The sequence below is a fragment of the Scyliorhinus canicula genome, chromosome 5, assembly GCF_902713615.1.
Source record: "Scyliorhinus canicula chromosome 5, sScyCan1.1, whole genome shotgun sequence".
NCBI classification, from domain to species: Eukaryota; Metazoa; Chordata; class Chondrichthyes; order Carcharhiniformes; family Scyliorhinidae; genus Scyliorhinus; species Scyliorhinus canicula.
This window is the reverse complement of record NC_052150.1, coordinates 159397682-159413723: the sequence shown is the minus strand read 5'-3', so window position 1 is coordinate 159413723 and position 16042 is coordinate 159397682. Positions and strand designations below refer to the sequence as shown.

The 16042-nt window shown below is 42.4% G+C and overlaps 1 protein-coding gene across 12 annotated transcripts in view; it reads left to right on the top strand.

The window, feature by feature from the left end:
• Window positions 1–16042, top strand: part of akap9 (A kinase (PRKA) anchor protein 9) — a 332810-nt gene that overhangs the window by 13625 nt on the left and 303143 nt on the right. For 8 of the 12 annotated variants that reach the window (XR_005460748.1, XR_005460745.1, XR_005460746.1 and 5 more), the window contains exons 3-5: window positions 4800–4844; window positions 9924–9995; window positions 11992–12162. Coding sequence is in view for 1 of the 12 variants with exons in the window: in XM_038797918.1 (XP_038653846.1) it covers window positions 4800–4844; window positions 9924–9983; window positions 11992–12162 (276 nt within the window). In the remaining 11 variants the exon portion in view is untranslated. The remainder of the gene's footprint in view (window positions 1–4799; window positions 4845–9923; window positions 9996–11991; window positions 12163–16042) is intronic. The other 4 variants (XR_005460749.1, XR_005460744.1, XM_038797918.1 and 1 more) reach the window with 2 other exon arrangements.

Genomic DNA, 16042 nt, shown 5'->3' with positions numbered 1-16042 from the left:
CCTAGCCTGTCCAAGTCCTTCTGCAACCCCCCTGCTTCCTCAATACTACCTGTCCCACTGCATACCTTTGTATAATCAGCAAATTTGGCAACAGTGCCCTCAGTTCCTCTTTCCAGTTTGTTGTGAAAAGCTGTGGTCCCAACACCGACCCCTGAGGCATACCACTAGTCGCCATTCTCCCGTTATCATTGGGAGGCAGGTCCAGAGCGTTAGGGTGATGGTTCTCCTGAAGATTTTGTTAGTTTATCAGAATCTCTCGGTTTTCGCGCCCGAGTCATATTTTGGGAGCGTAAATAGGATGATCTCAAGCTTTATATGGGCAGAGAAGGTGCCCAGGATTTGAGGGTAATTTTTGGAGATGGATAAACAGAGGGGGGAGCTGGGTGATTTTAGTAGAGGGATAGGCAGAAAGGGGGGCTTTGCCTGCCAAACCTGTTGAAGTATTACTGGGCAACAAACGCCAAGATCGGTGTGGGAGCAGATGGAGGCGACATTATGTAGGGGACAAATCTGAGGGCACTGGTGATGGTGCCCCTTCTGTTCTCGCCAGCTAGGTACTACACAAATGCGGTGGTGGTAGCCTTGTTAACAGTCTGGTATTAGCTTGGGCAGCATTTTAAGATTGTGGGCATCGATCTGTGGCAATCATATATTTATTCCAGCGGGATTGGATGCAACGTAGAGGGCGTGGAAGCGGAAGTGGACAGAGAGGTTTAGGGATTTATTCGTGGAAGGTAGCTTTGCAGAGCTGAGAGAATTGGAGGAGGAGTTTCAGATGCCACGGAGAAATGGGTTTTGGTTCTTTCAGATTAGGGATTTTGTTAGGAGGGATTGGCTACGTTTCCACGATTGCCTTCCCCGTCGTTGCTCGAAAAGGTTGTGTCCCAGGATGAGATGGGGAGGGTCTCTGAAAACCACAAACAGTTAATGGAGGGAGAGAGAGGGCAGCACGGTGGTGCAGTGGTTAGTGCTGCTGCCACACGGCACCGAGATCCCAGGTTCGATCCTGGCTCCAGGTCACTGTCCGTGTGGAGTTTGCACATTCTCCCCGGGTTTGTGATGGGTTTCGCCCCCACAACTCAGAAGATGTGCATAGGTTAATTGGTCATGCTAAATTGCCCCTTAATTGAAAAAAATAAATTGGATCATCTAAATTTATTTTAAAAAATTTAAAAACAAAATGGAGGGGGAGAGGGCCTCGCTGGAGGAAGTAAAGTAGAAATATAGGAGTAAGAAGAGGCCATTTGGCCCATCGAGCCTGTTCAGCCATTCATTATGATCACGCCTGATCATCCAACTCAATAGCCTAATCTCGCTTTCTCCCATATCCTTTGGTTCCTTCGCCCCAAGTGCTATATCAAACTGCTTCTTGAAAGCATACAATGTTTTGGCCTCAACTACTTCATGTGGTAACAAATTTCACAGGCTCACCACTCTGTGTGAAGACATTTCTTCTCATCTCTGTCCTAAAAGGTCTATCCCTTGTCCTCAGACTGTGACCCCCCTGGTTCTGGACACACCAACCATCGTGAACATCCTTCCTGCATCTGCCCTGTCTAGTCCTGTTGGAATTTATAGGTGTCTATGAGAGCCCCCCTCATTCTTCTGAACTCTAGCGAATACAATCCGAATGGATTCAATCTCTCCTCGTACATCAGTCCTGCCATCCCAAGAATCAGCCGGGTAAATCTTCCCTGCACTCCCTCTAGAGAAAGAACATCCTTCCTCAAATAAGGAGACCAAAATTGAGCACAATATTCTAGGTGTGGCCTCTGTATAATTGCAGCAAGACATCCTTGCCGCTGTACTCGAATCTTCTCGCAATGAAGGCATACTATTTGCCTTCTTACAATCTGCATGCTTATCTTCAGTGGCTGGTGGACAAGGACACCCAGGTCTCGTTGCACATTCTCCCCTTCTATTCTATGGCCATTCATTTAATTTATGGCCATTTATTAGCCTGCTATCTCGTTTTTGCTACCAAAGTGGATAGATAACCTCTCATTTCTCCAGATTATACTGCATCTGCCATTCATTTGCCCACTCACTTGACTTGTCCAAATCTCACTGAAGGATTTCTGCATCCTCCTCACAGCCCACCCTCCCATCCTGGTGTCATCTGCAAATGTGGAGACATTTTACATTTTGTTTTCTCATCTAAATCATTAATATATATTGTGAATAGCTGGATCCTAGCACCGACCCCTGTGGTACCCTATAAGTCACTGCCTGTCAATTTGAAAAAGACATGTTAATTCCTCTTTGCTTCCTGTCAGCCAACCAGTTTTCCATCCATCTCAGTACACTAATAGGAGCAGGAGCTGGGTAGGGGAGTTGATGGAGGGTTTGGAGTGAAGCCCTGTGGAGGGTAAATGTGACTTCTAGCACAGTGGTTAGCGCCGTTGCTTCGCAGCGCCAGGTTTGATTCCTGGCTTTGGTCACTGTCTGTTCGGATTCTGCACTTTCTCCCCGTGTCTGTTTGGGTTTCCCCCGGGCGCTCAGGTTTCCTCCCACAAATCCAGAAAGATGTGCCGTTAGGTGAAATGGACATTGTAAATTCTCCATCAGTGTACCCGAACAGGCGCCGGAGTGTGACGACTAGGGGATTTTCACAGTAACTTCATTGCAGTGTTAATATAATCCTACTTTGACACTACTAAAGATTATTATTATCAATGTGCAAGATTACGTTTAATACAATTTAAAGTGGTGCATAGAGCGCACGTGACAAAGTTACGTATGAACGGCGAATCACACTCGCATGTTTTGGTCCTGTCCGAAATTGGTGGAAGTTTGGGAGTCTTTCCTGGGGATCATGCCAAAGATTTTGGGGGGAAAGTGGCTCCGAGGCGTTGGTGGTGATTTCAGGGGTTTTGGAGGTTCGGGGAGTTCAGGTGGGGAGAGAGGCTTATCTGTTGCCGCTTTGCTAGCCAGGTGGCAGATCTTGCTAGGATGGCAGGTTCTGGAGTCGCCCAAGGCAGCGGGGTGGGTGAGTGACTCGGAGGAAATTCTGACCTCCAACCTTATTATCTTAGATAACATTCAAACACAGTATCTCTCCAGCTCATCGCAACCCCAGAACATCTGCACGTGATTCGCCAGCCACCGCCCACACTTCTCCCACCTATCGATCACCCCCCCCAGAAGAACCCACTCTGCCTCGCCTATGCACCACCTTGAACTGAAACAAGCTCATCCACGTGCAGGAGGAGGTTGAGTTCACCCGTTGCAAAGCCTTGCAACACAGTCCCCAGCCTATCTCTCCCCCCCCCCCACACGCACTCTTCCTCCCATTTGTTCTTCATCCTCACCATTTGCGCCTCACCCTGCTCCCCCAACTACCCATATATATCGCCAATCCTACACTCCCCCAACTCATCCGGGAGCAGCAGTTGCTCCAATAAAGTGTACTCTGGCAACCTGGGGAGCACCTCCACTCTTCCTGCATATATCTAAACTCGCTCCCCCTCGATAACTCAAAGCTCTCCTGCAACTCATCCAGACCCGCAAACTTCCCGAGTACAGGTCCCCAACACTCTCCAGCCCCGCCTCCCTCCACTTCCCATCCATCTCCTCCAGCTTGAACCTGTGGTTCCCAGACAGTGGTGTCAACACCGACATCTCCTCCAATTTAAAATATCTCCTCAGCTGATTGCACACCCTGACTGTCGACTACACCACAGGGCTCCCGTATTCATTTCAGGGCTAATGGCAACAGGGGCATCACCATGGACCTCAGACTGTTTCCCCTACAAGACTCCTCCTCCCATCTTGACCACTCACACCATTGCCTCACCGGAAGTACTGGGGAAAGGGGATGAGGAATTGGGGGTGATGGAAGAGTGGATCAGGGTGTCATGGAGGGAGTAGTTCCCGCAGAATGCTGATGGAATGAGGGACGATGTGTTTCATGGTTACATCATGCTGGAGTTGGCAGAATGTATATGGCAAATTTAAAATTGAATTCAGTAATCTGGTCATTTGTGGAGTAGCATGGCACCTTGTCAATGGCTGGTAAATATATTCTTCCTTTCTATTATGTAGGTTATTTTGCCCCTACTGGGGTGACGCATGTCTGTACATTACCTTGATATTGGTTCACATAACAAAATTCATTCTGCATGTTTGGCAAACGTTAGAGGATACATTTGTGGAGGCCCAATAATTCATCCCACCATAACCTTGATTCCTGAGCCACTAACTCCACCTCTCTGGCAACTGTCTAAGGCTGAACCAGATAATTTGCCACCTTGCTTTCATATTTAATCTGAAAATGTGTTTCAGACCACATAACTCCACTACTAGAGTTGTCTATTTCTACCTTCCCATTATCACCTGACTCTGCCCTGCCTCAGCTCATCTGTTGCTGAAACCCTCAGACCTGCTTAGTTACTCTAGACTTGATATACTAACACACTTTTGATTGGTCTCCCAGGTTCTATCCTCCGGGTCTTGAGGTCAAGTTTCAATCTCTTTCATCCATAACTTCTGTGCATACTTGCACCTATGCCGTAGCATGTTCAACTATGTTGAAGGTGCTGAATACATGCAAGTCATTACGGTGTCAGTGAGCATCTTTTAGAGCTTTAGATGACTGATTAAAGTATCCATGGAAATTTAGGTCTATTTTGTTTAGTTGGCCATCTATATTGATTCTTGAACAATTGTTGGATGTGCCTTGTAAACTTGCACACTTTATTTTGAAAATATTTGTCACTTTGTTATGAGCATTGAATATTAATTCTGTTTAATTTTTCTGAAAATTTGAATTGTTTTGAATTAATTTGTTTATTTTTCAGCCAGAAAGTGAAGTATCCACAACAGCTGATGACAATACATCAGAGGTAAATATCTTGTAAACAATGCATATTCAGTGTCCTTTTTTGTAAAGAAAATAGAAAGAATGAAAGAAAACTACTCAGGAGATGGGAGCTCTTGGAAATGTTTAAGAATCCAAAAGCAAATTAGAGGTGCTTAATAGACTTCAGAATCGAGGATGGAAGACTATGTTAGCACAATCAAAATATTATGTCAGTATTACAAAAGTGAATGAATTGGAATTTTTAAAGGTTTAAAATGGTGGTTAAATTGAAGAAAAATATTTTCTAAAGTGATGCATCAGGTGACTACAAATTTTAATGCAATTTCTGCATTCCATTAACTATCCTAGATCATTTAAATGAATTTGAGTACAACTAGACCTATGCAGCAGACATTTATATATCTAGGAGTCCTCCAGGGTTTGAAGAAAGAAAGTTATAGGGCACTAAACATCATGGAAAAATGATTGGACAGTGGTTCAATTTTGCAGTACTGGAAACAAGCGACCATAATATCTGCATTTGAAAAAGGCAACAAATCTAATCATAGATACCTTGCATTAATAATTGGAGTCTATTCTAATTTTAGCAACTTTTGGAATCGGCCATATTCAGTTAAACAGAGAAAGCCAGGAGTTAGTTAGCGTTCCTATGGGTTTCTAGAGGGTGGACTGTTTAAGCGTCTCTCCGGCTAATGTAAAGTTGCCATAGTCCCAGATGACCATAGGCTGCTGACTGGTGGTGATTTAACCTGAGGATCACCACACCTCAGGCGAGGGCCAATGTTGAGAAGGTGAGCCTTCATGAATAACCTCAGCCGGTATGGGAATTGAATCCACGCTTTTGGTCGTACTCTGTATCGTGAACCAGCTGTCTGGCCAACTGAACTAATCTTAGATCAATAAGATTGAAGGATTGAGAAAGAAACGAGCAGTGATTGCGAAGGAAAATGTCAAGTCTGGAACAGAAAGAGAAAAGGGGGAAAAAGATTTAATTATGAGAAAGATTGGATTGGATTATTGTCACGTGTATCGAGGTGCAGTGAAAAGTATTTTTCTGCGAGCATCTCGAACAGATCATTTAGTACGTGAAAAGAAAAAAAAGAAAAAGAAAATACATAATAGGGCGACACAAGGTACACAATGTAAATACATAAACACCGGCATCGGGTGAAGCATACAGGAGGGTAATATTAATCAGGTCAGTCCATAAGAGGGTTGTTTAGGAGTCTGGTAAAAGTGGGGAAGAAGCTGTTTTTGAATCTGTTCGTGCGTGTTCTCAGACTTTTGTATCTCCTGTCCGATGGAAGAAGTTGGAAGAGTGAAATTATATATAGAACATAGAACAGCACAGAACAGGCCCTTCGACCCTCGATGTTGTGCCGAGCAATGATCACCCTACTCAAACCCACGTATCCACCCTATACCCGTAACCCAACAACCCCCCCCTTAACCTTACTTTTTAGGTGGCCAATCCACCTAACCCGCACATCTTTGGACTGTGGGAGGAAACCGGAGCACCCGGAGGAAACCCACGCACACACGGAGAGGACGTGCAGACTCCGCACAGTGACCCAGCCGGGAACCGAACCTGGGACCCTGGAGCTGTGAAGCATTTATGCTAACCACCATGCTACCGTGCTGCTTAATTTATTACCTGCAGGAATAAGACTTCACAGTTTCAATTGCTTCCCTTCAGAAAGCCAGAGAGATGAGTGACGTTGCAGTGAATTAATCTTCCATTAGAAGCGTTACATATGCTGCTAATCACCAACCTTGACTTTCTGCAGTGAGTTTAACTGGTCGTTCTTGCGCCAATACAAGGGAGGTTGACACTGCGCTTCCAATTTTACAAGGCTAATGGCAAAACTGAGCTAGTTCAGCAATGTCTGACAATTTGCAACTTGCTGAGTATCCTTTCCATAGCACAGATTTCTGAATGATTTATGCTACTAATATGTGTGGGCATTAAACCTGCTGTTATTTTGGTCACAAATTGTGACCCAATGACTTGTATCACATGCCTGGATGTCCCAAGCAGACTTAATGGTAGAACCAATCACCAGAGAGGAATGGTATATACCTAAGCATGTTGGGTGACATTAGAGATTACATTTATTGAGCACTGACTGTCATGAAGATGTCACTTAATGTTGGGAAGGTCCTGATAAATTAGGAAAATGCCAACAGCATACTCAATTTTACGTGGCAAATGGAATTTAACCCTGTAAAGTGTGAGGTAATGCATTTTGGGACGACTAAGTAGGCAAGGGAATACACAATGAACAGTAGGACGCTAAGATGGAAAAACCTTGGGGTGCATGTCCAAAGATCCCTGCAGGCAGCAGGGCAGGTAGGTCAGGTGGTTAAGAAGTCATATGGGATACTTGCCTTTATTAGCTGAGGCATAGAATATAAAAGCATGGAAGTTATGATGGAGCTGTATAAAACACTCATTAGGCCGTAGCTATCGCACCGTGTGCAGTTCTGGTGGCCACACTTTAAAAATAAAAATAAAAATGTGATTGTGCAGAGGAGCTTCACCAGACTGTTGCCTGGCTCTAGCATTTCCGCTATGAAGAGAGACTGGATAGGCTGGGGTTATTTTTCTTGGAGCAGAGGAGGCTTCAGGGCGTCTCATTGAGGTGTACAAAGTTATGAGGGATATAGATAATGAAGATAGGAAGAAACTTTAACCCCTAGTAGAACGGTCAATAACCAGCGCGCATAGATTTAAGGAAAGGAGCAGGAAGCTTTGAAGGGATTTGAGGAAACGCTTTTTCACCCAGAAGGTGGTGGGAATTTGGAACTCACTGCCTGAATGGTGGCAGAGGCGAGAACCCTCAACAACATTTTAAAAAGCATTTTAGAATGCACTTGAAACACCATAGCATACAAGGCTACAGTGCTGGAAAATGGGATTAGAATAGATAGGTGCTCAATGGCTGGCACAGAAATAATAGGCTGAAGAACCTTTTTCTGTGCTGTAAAGTTTGATTCTGTGTAACTCTATGTGAAAGATCATATCTGCCAAACTGTCACTTCTTGGATCTTTGACATTTGATGCTTATCTAAATAAGTATTCATGGTTGCAGGAATGCTATGTTGCAATTCTTCGATAATCATAATTGCCCTCACGTTTTCAGTTTTCCTAATTTTGTGATTGAAACCACTGATCCCACAGCTTTTCTTTTTCTCTTGCAAATTCTACAAATGTTTGATTTGGTTTCCTGCTTATGGTCCTAAATTTTAATTGATAAGCTTCAGAGACAAGCTCATAAGCATTGAACATTCCCCTTTTAACTTCTTCAAAATCTGCAAACTGCTATTCTGGAAGTCTTGGAATACACAATCATAGCTTGTATAGATGCTTTGTAGCATTAAGACCCAAGCATCTTTTGGTCATCTCCCAAGTTCACAGCTACTAAATATCTTTCAACTCCATCTGTAAATTTTGGCACTAAACAAAGATTTTCAGTTACATCAAAATTCAATGAAAATCATCCTCTGAACTAACGTTTCTTTCTCCTAAGCTTTTCTCTAGGCAAGTCATACTGACTGATTTCTCTCTCTCAAGCTTTCATAGGAACATAGGTATTAGGAGCAGTAGTAAACAATTCAGCCCTTCAAGCCTACTCCGCCATTCAATCAGAACATGGCTGACCTCTTCCTGGTCTCAAATCCACCTCCCTACCTGGTCCCCATACTCCTTTAACCCATTTTTAAAAATCAGAAATATATCTATTTCCTTAACCATTTAATGTTTCCGATTCCACTGCATAATGGGTCAGTGAATTGCACAAATTCACCACCCTCTGCGAGAAGTAGTTTCTCCTCATCTCCGTTCTAAATCTACCACCTCTCAACCTATATCTGTGACCTCTCGTCACAGATATTTCCATTTTGTATACACCTATCTTTTTCTTTTTTCACTCTTGCCAGCTCAAGTTTTTCATTTCCATTTCTTTTTCAAGTTCAGGCATCTGCTTTTCTCTATCACTTTCTTTCATTCTTAACTGAAGTTTAGTTTGTGTGTGTGTGTGTGTGTGTGTGTGTGTGTGTGTGTGTGTGTGTGTGTGTGTGTGTGTGTGTGTGTGTGTGTGTGTGTGTGTGGGGGCACCACCAATTTCAGGTTTCTCGCCTTTTAGTTCTAAAAGCTGGGTAATTACTCAAATCATCCTTACATAAACCTGTGTATGTATGCGTTATAGACCATGAGGAGCTAACCATCAGAAAATAATTAAGTATCTAGACAAGCTAGAAATTGAAAATATGCTAAAAGGATAATTGAGGATTTATATTGGAATCAACTAGCAGTGGTGAGAATTGATAGTGGCTTGTCAAGCAACTTCCCAATCATAAGAGGAGTGCACCAAGGATGTGCTATGTCCTCAAAACTATTCAACCTATATATTTGAGCTATATTTAAAGACATGAAGAACCCATCAGGTTACAACATCGGGACCCTGGATGTCAACAGTGTGAGATAAAATTAACACTGCACTGATTTTGGAGTAGAAGAGGCACTGCAAGTAATTGTAAATATAGTGAAAGGGTGTAGTGAGGAACATCAATTGAGAATGAATGTGAAGAAGACCAAGAGGCTATGGTGAGGAGCAAAGACCTTACTCAGGTGAAAATTGAAGGAAAGGAGCAAGTCCTGGAACAACTGTGAAAGTTCACAGATTATCACAAATGATAGGAGATGTGATTGTGATATCCGATGTCAGAATGAAGAAACAGCTTTTTGTTCAGGTTCTGGTGGGCCCCAAGTTCAATCTCTAATTGTTTACGTGCATAAAGATGGGAGAACCTCTGATAAATGCAGCTACATCAAGTATTTGAGGGGAATAAAGGAAATAACTTAAATTGATGTTTTATGTTCTTTTTATTTTTAAATGACTATTAATATCTTTTGTTTAATTCCTAACAGCTAATAGATGAGGTAAGTTAGGAGAATGTTTTTGTGGACCCACTGTTCTAGGACTGTAATGAGATGGTATTTACTTGCTCGCCACCTGGTATTAATAAACAATGCTGTATTTTCTTTAGCATATAATTTTAGGTTGAGAAAATGCTTAAAAATATTATTTGGTTTGTACAGGCAAATGGTTATTGTACAGTGCCACAAGAATTGGTATTTGAAGCGGAAGATATGACGAGGGTACAGTATGAAGTAAAGTAACGTGGCATATTTACCCACAGCTACTGACTGAGTTTTTGCAGGATGGTTGGCATGGTTCCCAGAGTGTAAATCTATATAATTGTCTATGTTTAAGAATCAAATAATTCAATATACATTTTAACACCCAGTGATGAGTCAACTTAAGGTTACAGAAATTAGTGAACAGGCTGACTAATGAGTAAGTTAGAATGCTTAATTTTGGTACCTGTGACTGAATCCATTCAGACTAGTTTTAAAGTAATATCCTCGCTTTTCTTTACCCCTGCCCCTCCCAACCATTGTCCAATCTATTATTAGCTTAAGTCTAAAATGCTGCACAAATTGGCAGTTCAAGAATGCTCGAAGAGTGACTAATGTGAGAAATATACGAGTACAGCTGAACAGCATTCTTTTGAGTTAAAACCAGAGTTGGTAGGGCAGCACAATGGAGCAGTGGTTAGCACTGCTGCCTCACGGCGCTGAGGACCCAGGTTCGATCCTGGCCCCAGATCACTGTTCGTGTGGAGTTTGCACATTCTCCCCGTGTCTGCGTGAGTCTCACTCCCATAACCTAAAAAAATGTGCATGGTAGGTGAATTGGCCATGCTAAATTGCCCCTTAAGTGGGGAAAAAAAAATTGGGTGCTCTAAATTTCTTTTTTGAAAAACCGAGTTGGTGCAGGAAATGAAAATGAAAATCGTTTATTGTCACGAGTGGGCTTCAATGAAGTTACTATGAAAAGCCCCTAGTCGCCACATTCTGCCGCCTGTTCGGGGAGGCTGGTACGGGAATTGAACCGTGCTGCTGGCCTGCCTTGGTCTGCTTTAAAGCCAGCGATTTAGCCCAGTGTGCTAAACCAGCCCCTGTGGATAAGTGAGGTTGGCACATAAAAAATGTTGTAACTGTTTATAACTGAGCTAGCTCTACCATTCCGTAAGGTCAGCTAAACCAGCTCAGCTGCACCTTCCTGCGCTAATCCCAAATTCTTCGATTCTCCATTATCCGTTGATCTCTTTTATGTTTCAGAGAGCTTTATTGTTGTCCATTCTGCACCTCATCTGACACTGAATGCACTGAAAGCTAAAAATGAAAAATTAATTTTTCTATTGACATTCCTGAGCCTTGACATTTAAATTTGCTCAAATACACTCTGGAATTATATGAAGACCATTTTAGCCATTGTAACTAGCAGATTGTTCACCATATCTGTTAACATTTGCAAACTAATATTCATTGATACCTTATTAATCCATAACATACATACTAACATTGGTATTATGAACTGCTTCACTACCTAACTGGGAGAGAAAGGTATAGCTCGGCTCTGTTTGTTTTTACAATGATTTGATATGCTGTTGCCATTTTTATTGTACGAACTGAGTGGGTAATACATTATTGTAATACAATGGGATACCTACATTTTTCAAATGGATGATTGGGCAAAAATTCTTACAACAAATTATGGAGACTTTATTGTCCATCGTTATCATTGCACAGAACAAATTTTGAATGTCTGATTTTCCATCCAGAACAATTCAGTTGCACAGTATACAGTCATTGGAGATGTTGAAATTATTCAATAAGAGAATGGGAAGTTTTCACTGAGTCTCCTACCAATAGTGGAAATTTGGGCTGCATTTTCTATCTTGAATCGCTGTTGAGTTTTTCAAAACGGTGGCTAGAATTACTTTTATGGAAGGCTTGATAACATTATCACTATGTTCTAATCTTTCATATAAGTATTCATCTGCAATGATGCAAAAGAATAATGCTGTTTTAAATCTTGCCCATCAAAGCACTGTGGGTTGAAAAATAGACCATTGCACTTGTGAAGCTCTTGAAGTGGCAAATTGCTAACAATGGTTGCTATAGTGATAAATTGCTACTAGCTGCATGTTTTAATATTAAATCTACCTCTTATGGAATTCATTTTTTTCTGTCTCTGGCTTCTCTTTAAAGATTGCAGTGCAACACTCTACAGGGTTTTAATTCATTTTAATTACTTTAGGAAGAGGAATTTAGCATATCAGGAACCTGCTCGGATCATGATGCAAAGCCCTTTCAGACAAGACTCGAGGTAATGGAGGACGATTTAACTGCAAAACAACAAGAGATTGAAGAACTGAATAGGGAGCTTGAAGAGCTGAGGGAGGTATTTGATAAAGAAGGTTTCCAGCAGGTAAATTTTCATAGTTTCCATTTGTGTATTTCTTTCCTTTTTGTAAATAGGCATGTTTACCTGATTTATTGTTTTCCTAATTTAAAAAAAGTTATAATATAGAAGATATTTTTCCTGATGTGAAAAATCTAATAATTCAGGGATTATTATTTTCCAAATTCCCTTCTGTTTAATGCAAAGTAAACATTGCATTTTCAGAGTTAAAGTATGAAGTCTCTCACTTCTATTTCAGTCTAGTCACCTGAATGTTTGACCTTAGCTTGAAAAGAAAGAACATTTGAACTGAAGAAAATGTATCATATTTAGCTGTCTGGTTCTTTGTCTGACCCTGTCTCAGACGTATGTAATTAGTATTCTGCTGGTATCTGTATAAATTATTTTTATGTAGTTTATTTTTGAGATTTACTGCATAGTTGAGATTTAGAATTGTTTGACCTAGTGTTAGATACTACAGCTGGTCTGTTCAGATGCAGTCTAAGAATTATAATGGAAATATATTCCTACATATTTCAATTCAGTTAAAGAAAGGAAGATTACCAGTTAAACCTACATCCTGTCTTTCATTTTCGAATCAGAAGTTGCATTGTGTAAGTTTCCCCAGACCTCAGTGTAGAGGTTTTGCAAGCTCTATTTTGGAGTACTAAATTGAGTTTGGAAGTTCACTGGTGGTGCAATTCCTATTATAATCAAATCACCTTGCTCATTAAAAGTATTGTAGCATACATTATTCCACATGCAAACTTGTGCACGCCTGATTTCTGTTTTTCCGTATAATGTACACAGGGTTTTGGATCATTTTTAGTCGGGAATTAATTCCTTTCAAAATTATAGACATCATAGTTAACACAAGTATATTAAATTCAATGCTGTATTTATTTTTGTTTATACCCTATTAGTTTTTTATTTTCTGTCCATTGGCAGAAAGGCATTACATTCCAATCCCATTATCATATTTATGTGGTGCTTTTCAGTGTAACATAAACGTGAACCAAATGCCCGTTTAATGGTTATTTTTGAATCCTTAACTTTTCTGGTTAACGTAGTATTGTTTAAAAGGTGATCTATCAAGCTTTCTAAATTTCTTTCGTTACGCTTTACACGCTTCCTGAACATACTTGGTGCTTCAGTTCCCTCCTCTCTCATTCTCTGCTCCCCCTCAGCAACATCATCTTAAAAACATAGTCAGTATCCATATGTGCACTGACGGCGCCTAGCTCTACCTCACAACCATCCCACTTGACCTCTCCACTGTCTGAACTGTCAGACAGCTTGTCTGTTATCCAGTATTGAATGAGCAAAGCTTTCTGTCAATTAAATATAGGAAAAATTGAAGTCATTGTATTTTCGGTCCCCACCATGAATTCTGCTCTCTTGCCTCTGCCAATTCCAAATCACTCTATTGCAACTGCATGAAGCTAAACTGTGCATGACCTCCGAGAAGTGTTTTTTAGCCGCACAGCCACACCTTCAGTAAGACAGTTCAAGTAATTTATTCTTGCGCTAGATTTCTCAAACCCTTGTCCTCAACCTGGATGATGCTGCATGTTATTTGCATACATGCAGAACATTTTTATTTCTGCTTAGATATCAATAACTGCAAAGATTTATTTGAGCTGCAAGAAAAATATTGATAAGATATACCTACTCTTCTAGATTTCAGACCTATGCTTCTTGCGGTTTTTAATTATGGGACATGGATGAGCCTCAAGTCTGAACCTTTCTACCATTCATAGTTCATCCAGTAAAAGGATAGAACATAATCCTACATGGCATTGCAGTCAAACACACTAAATTGTATGGGAGGCTGCATGTCATTTGCAATTAAAACGCTGGTGGGAGGGAGCCAGTGTACCAAAGCCATCCGCTCACAGCAGGAAGTTAATTAGGCTTAATAATACGATTGGTAAAGTTATTTAAAGACAGATTTGCCTAGGTTTATTGTTGCCTGTCAAATTAAGTGAAAACTCCACCGGTCTTCCACATCTGCTGAAAACCACCCAGTTAAACCTGGCAGCTGATAAGGGGATCTGTCTGAACTGGTGTTACTTTGGATCTGACCTGCATAAAAATTGAATCTATAGTGTTTTGATTCAGCCTGAATAATTTGGAAGTTCCAAGTCTTAGGCTTTTTAAAAACTAATTTACTGCATGTGGACGTCACTGGCTAAGCCAGCATTTGTTGCCTATCCCCAGTTGCCCTTCAGAAGGTGGTGGTGTGTTGCCCTCTTGAACCGCTGCAGTCCTTGAGGTGTAGGTACACCCACTGTGCTGTTAGGGAGGGAGTTTTGGGATGTTGCCTCTGCGACAGTAAGGGAGCTGTGATAAATTTCCAAGTCAGGGTGGTGAGTAACTTGTAGGGGAACCTCCCAGGTGGTGAGGTTCCCAGGTATCTGCTGATCTTGGCCTTTTAGAGGTAGTGGTCATGGGTTTGGAAGGTGCGGCCTAAGAAATCTTGACACGTTACTGCAATGCACCTTCTAGATCAGGGGTGGGCAAACTTTTCCGTGCAAGGGCCACATTCAGAAATTCACAATTTTAAAGGGCCGCATGGTATATTAAGTAAAATAATTACTTCACCCGGTTATGATTCTGGGCACCTCATATAGAACAGAGAACAGTACAGTACAGCACAGAACAGGCCCTTCGGCCCTCGATGTTGTGCCGAGCAATGATCACCCTACTCAAGTCAACGTATCCACCCTATACCAGTAAGTAACCCAACAGCCCCCCCCCCCCCCCCCCCCCCCCCCCCCATTAACCTTAAAAAAAAAACACAATTTTTTTAAAAAAATGACTTGATCTTGGTGGGCCGCATAAAGATCTTTGGCGGCCCGCGGGCCGTAGTTTGCCCACCCCTGTTTCTAGATGGTGCACAAGGCTGCCACTAGTTCGTCGGTGGTGGAGGCTTTGAATGTTTGTGGAAGGAGGGAGCCAATCAAGTGGGCTGCTTTGTCCTGGATGGTGTTGAGCTTTTTTTTTTAAAAAATAATTTTTATTGAAATTTTTACAAAATACAAAATATAAACATCTTAACTCTATTAACATACAACCGCGGTAACACCCCATGAACAATACCCCCCACCCCCAGCTTCAAGAGCAACTTCAAACAAAAGGAAAGAACAAAAACAAGAAAAAGAAAAAAGAAAAAAACAAAAAGAGAGAGATAGCACCTTCCACAAAACCCATGTGCACAGTTTCTCCTCCCCACCAATCCCCCCCCCCCCCCCGACCACGGGTTTGCTGCTGCTATCGGCCTATTTCCCTACCTTTCCGCCAGGAAGTCCAGAAAAGGCTGCCACCCCGCCCTGAAAAACCCTTGTACTGATCCCCTCGGGCAAATTTCACCCTCTCCAATTTAATGAACCCCGCCATATCAGAGATCCAGGCCTCCACGCTTGGGGGCCTCGCATCCTTGCATTGGAGCAAGATCCTCCGCCGGGCTACTAGGGACGGAAAGGCCAGAACAACGGCCTCTATCACCTCCTGCACTCCCGGCTCCACTGCAACCCCAAAAATTGCGAGTCCCCAGCCTGGCTCGACCCTGGATCCCACCACCCTCGACACCGTCCTTGCTACCCCCTTCCAAAACTCCCCCAACGCTGGGCACGCCCAAAACATATGGGCGTGGTTCGCTGGGCTCCCCGAGCACCTAGCACAACTGTCCTCTCCCCCGAAAAACCTGCTCATCCTACACTTAGTCATGTGGGCCCTATGCAGCACCTTGAACTGTATGAGGCTAAGCCTCGCACAGGAAGAGGAGGAATTCACTCTCTCCAGGGCATCCGCCCACGTCCCCTCCTCAATCTCCTCACCCAGCTCCTCTTCCCATTTACCCTTCAGTTCCTCCACCGAGGCCTCGTCTACCTCCTGCATTACCCGG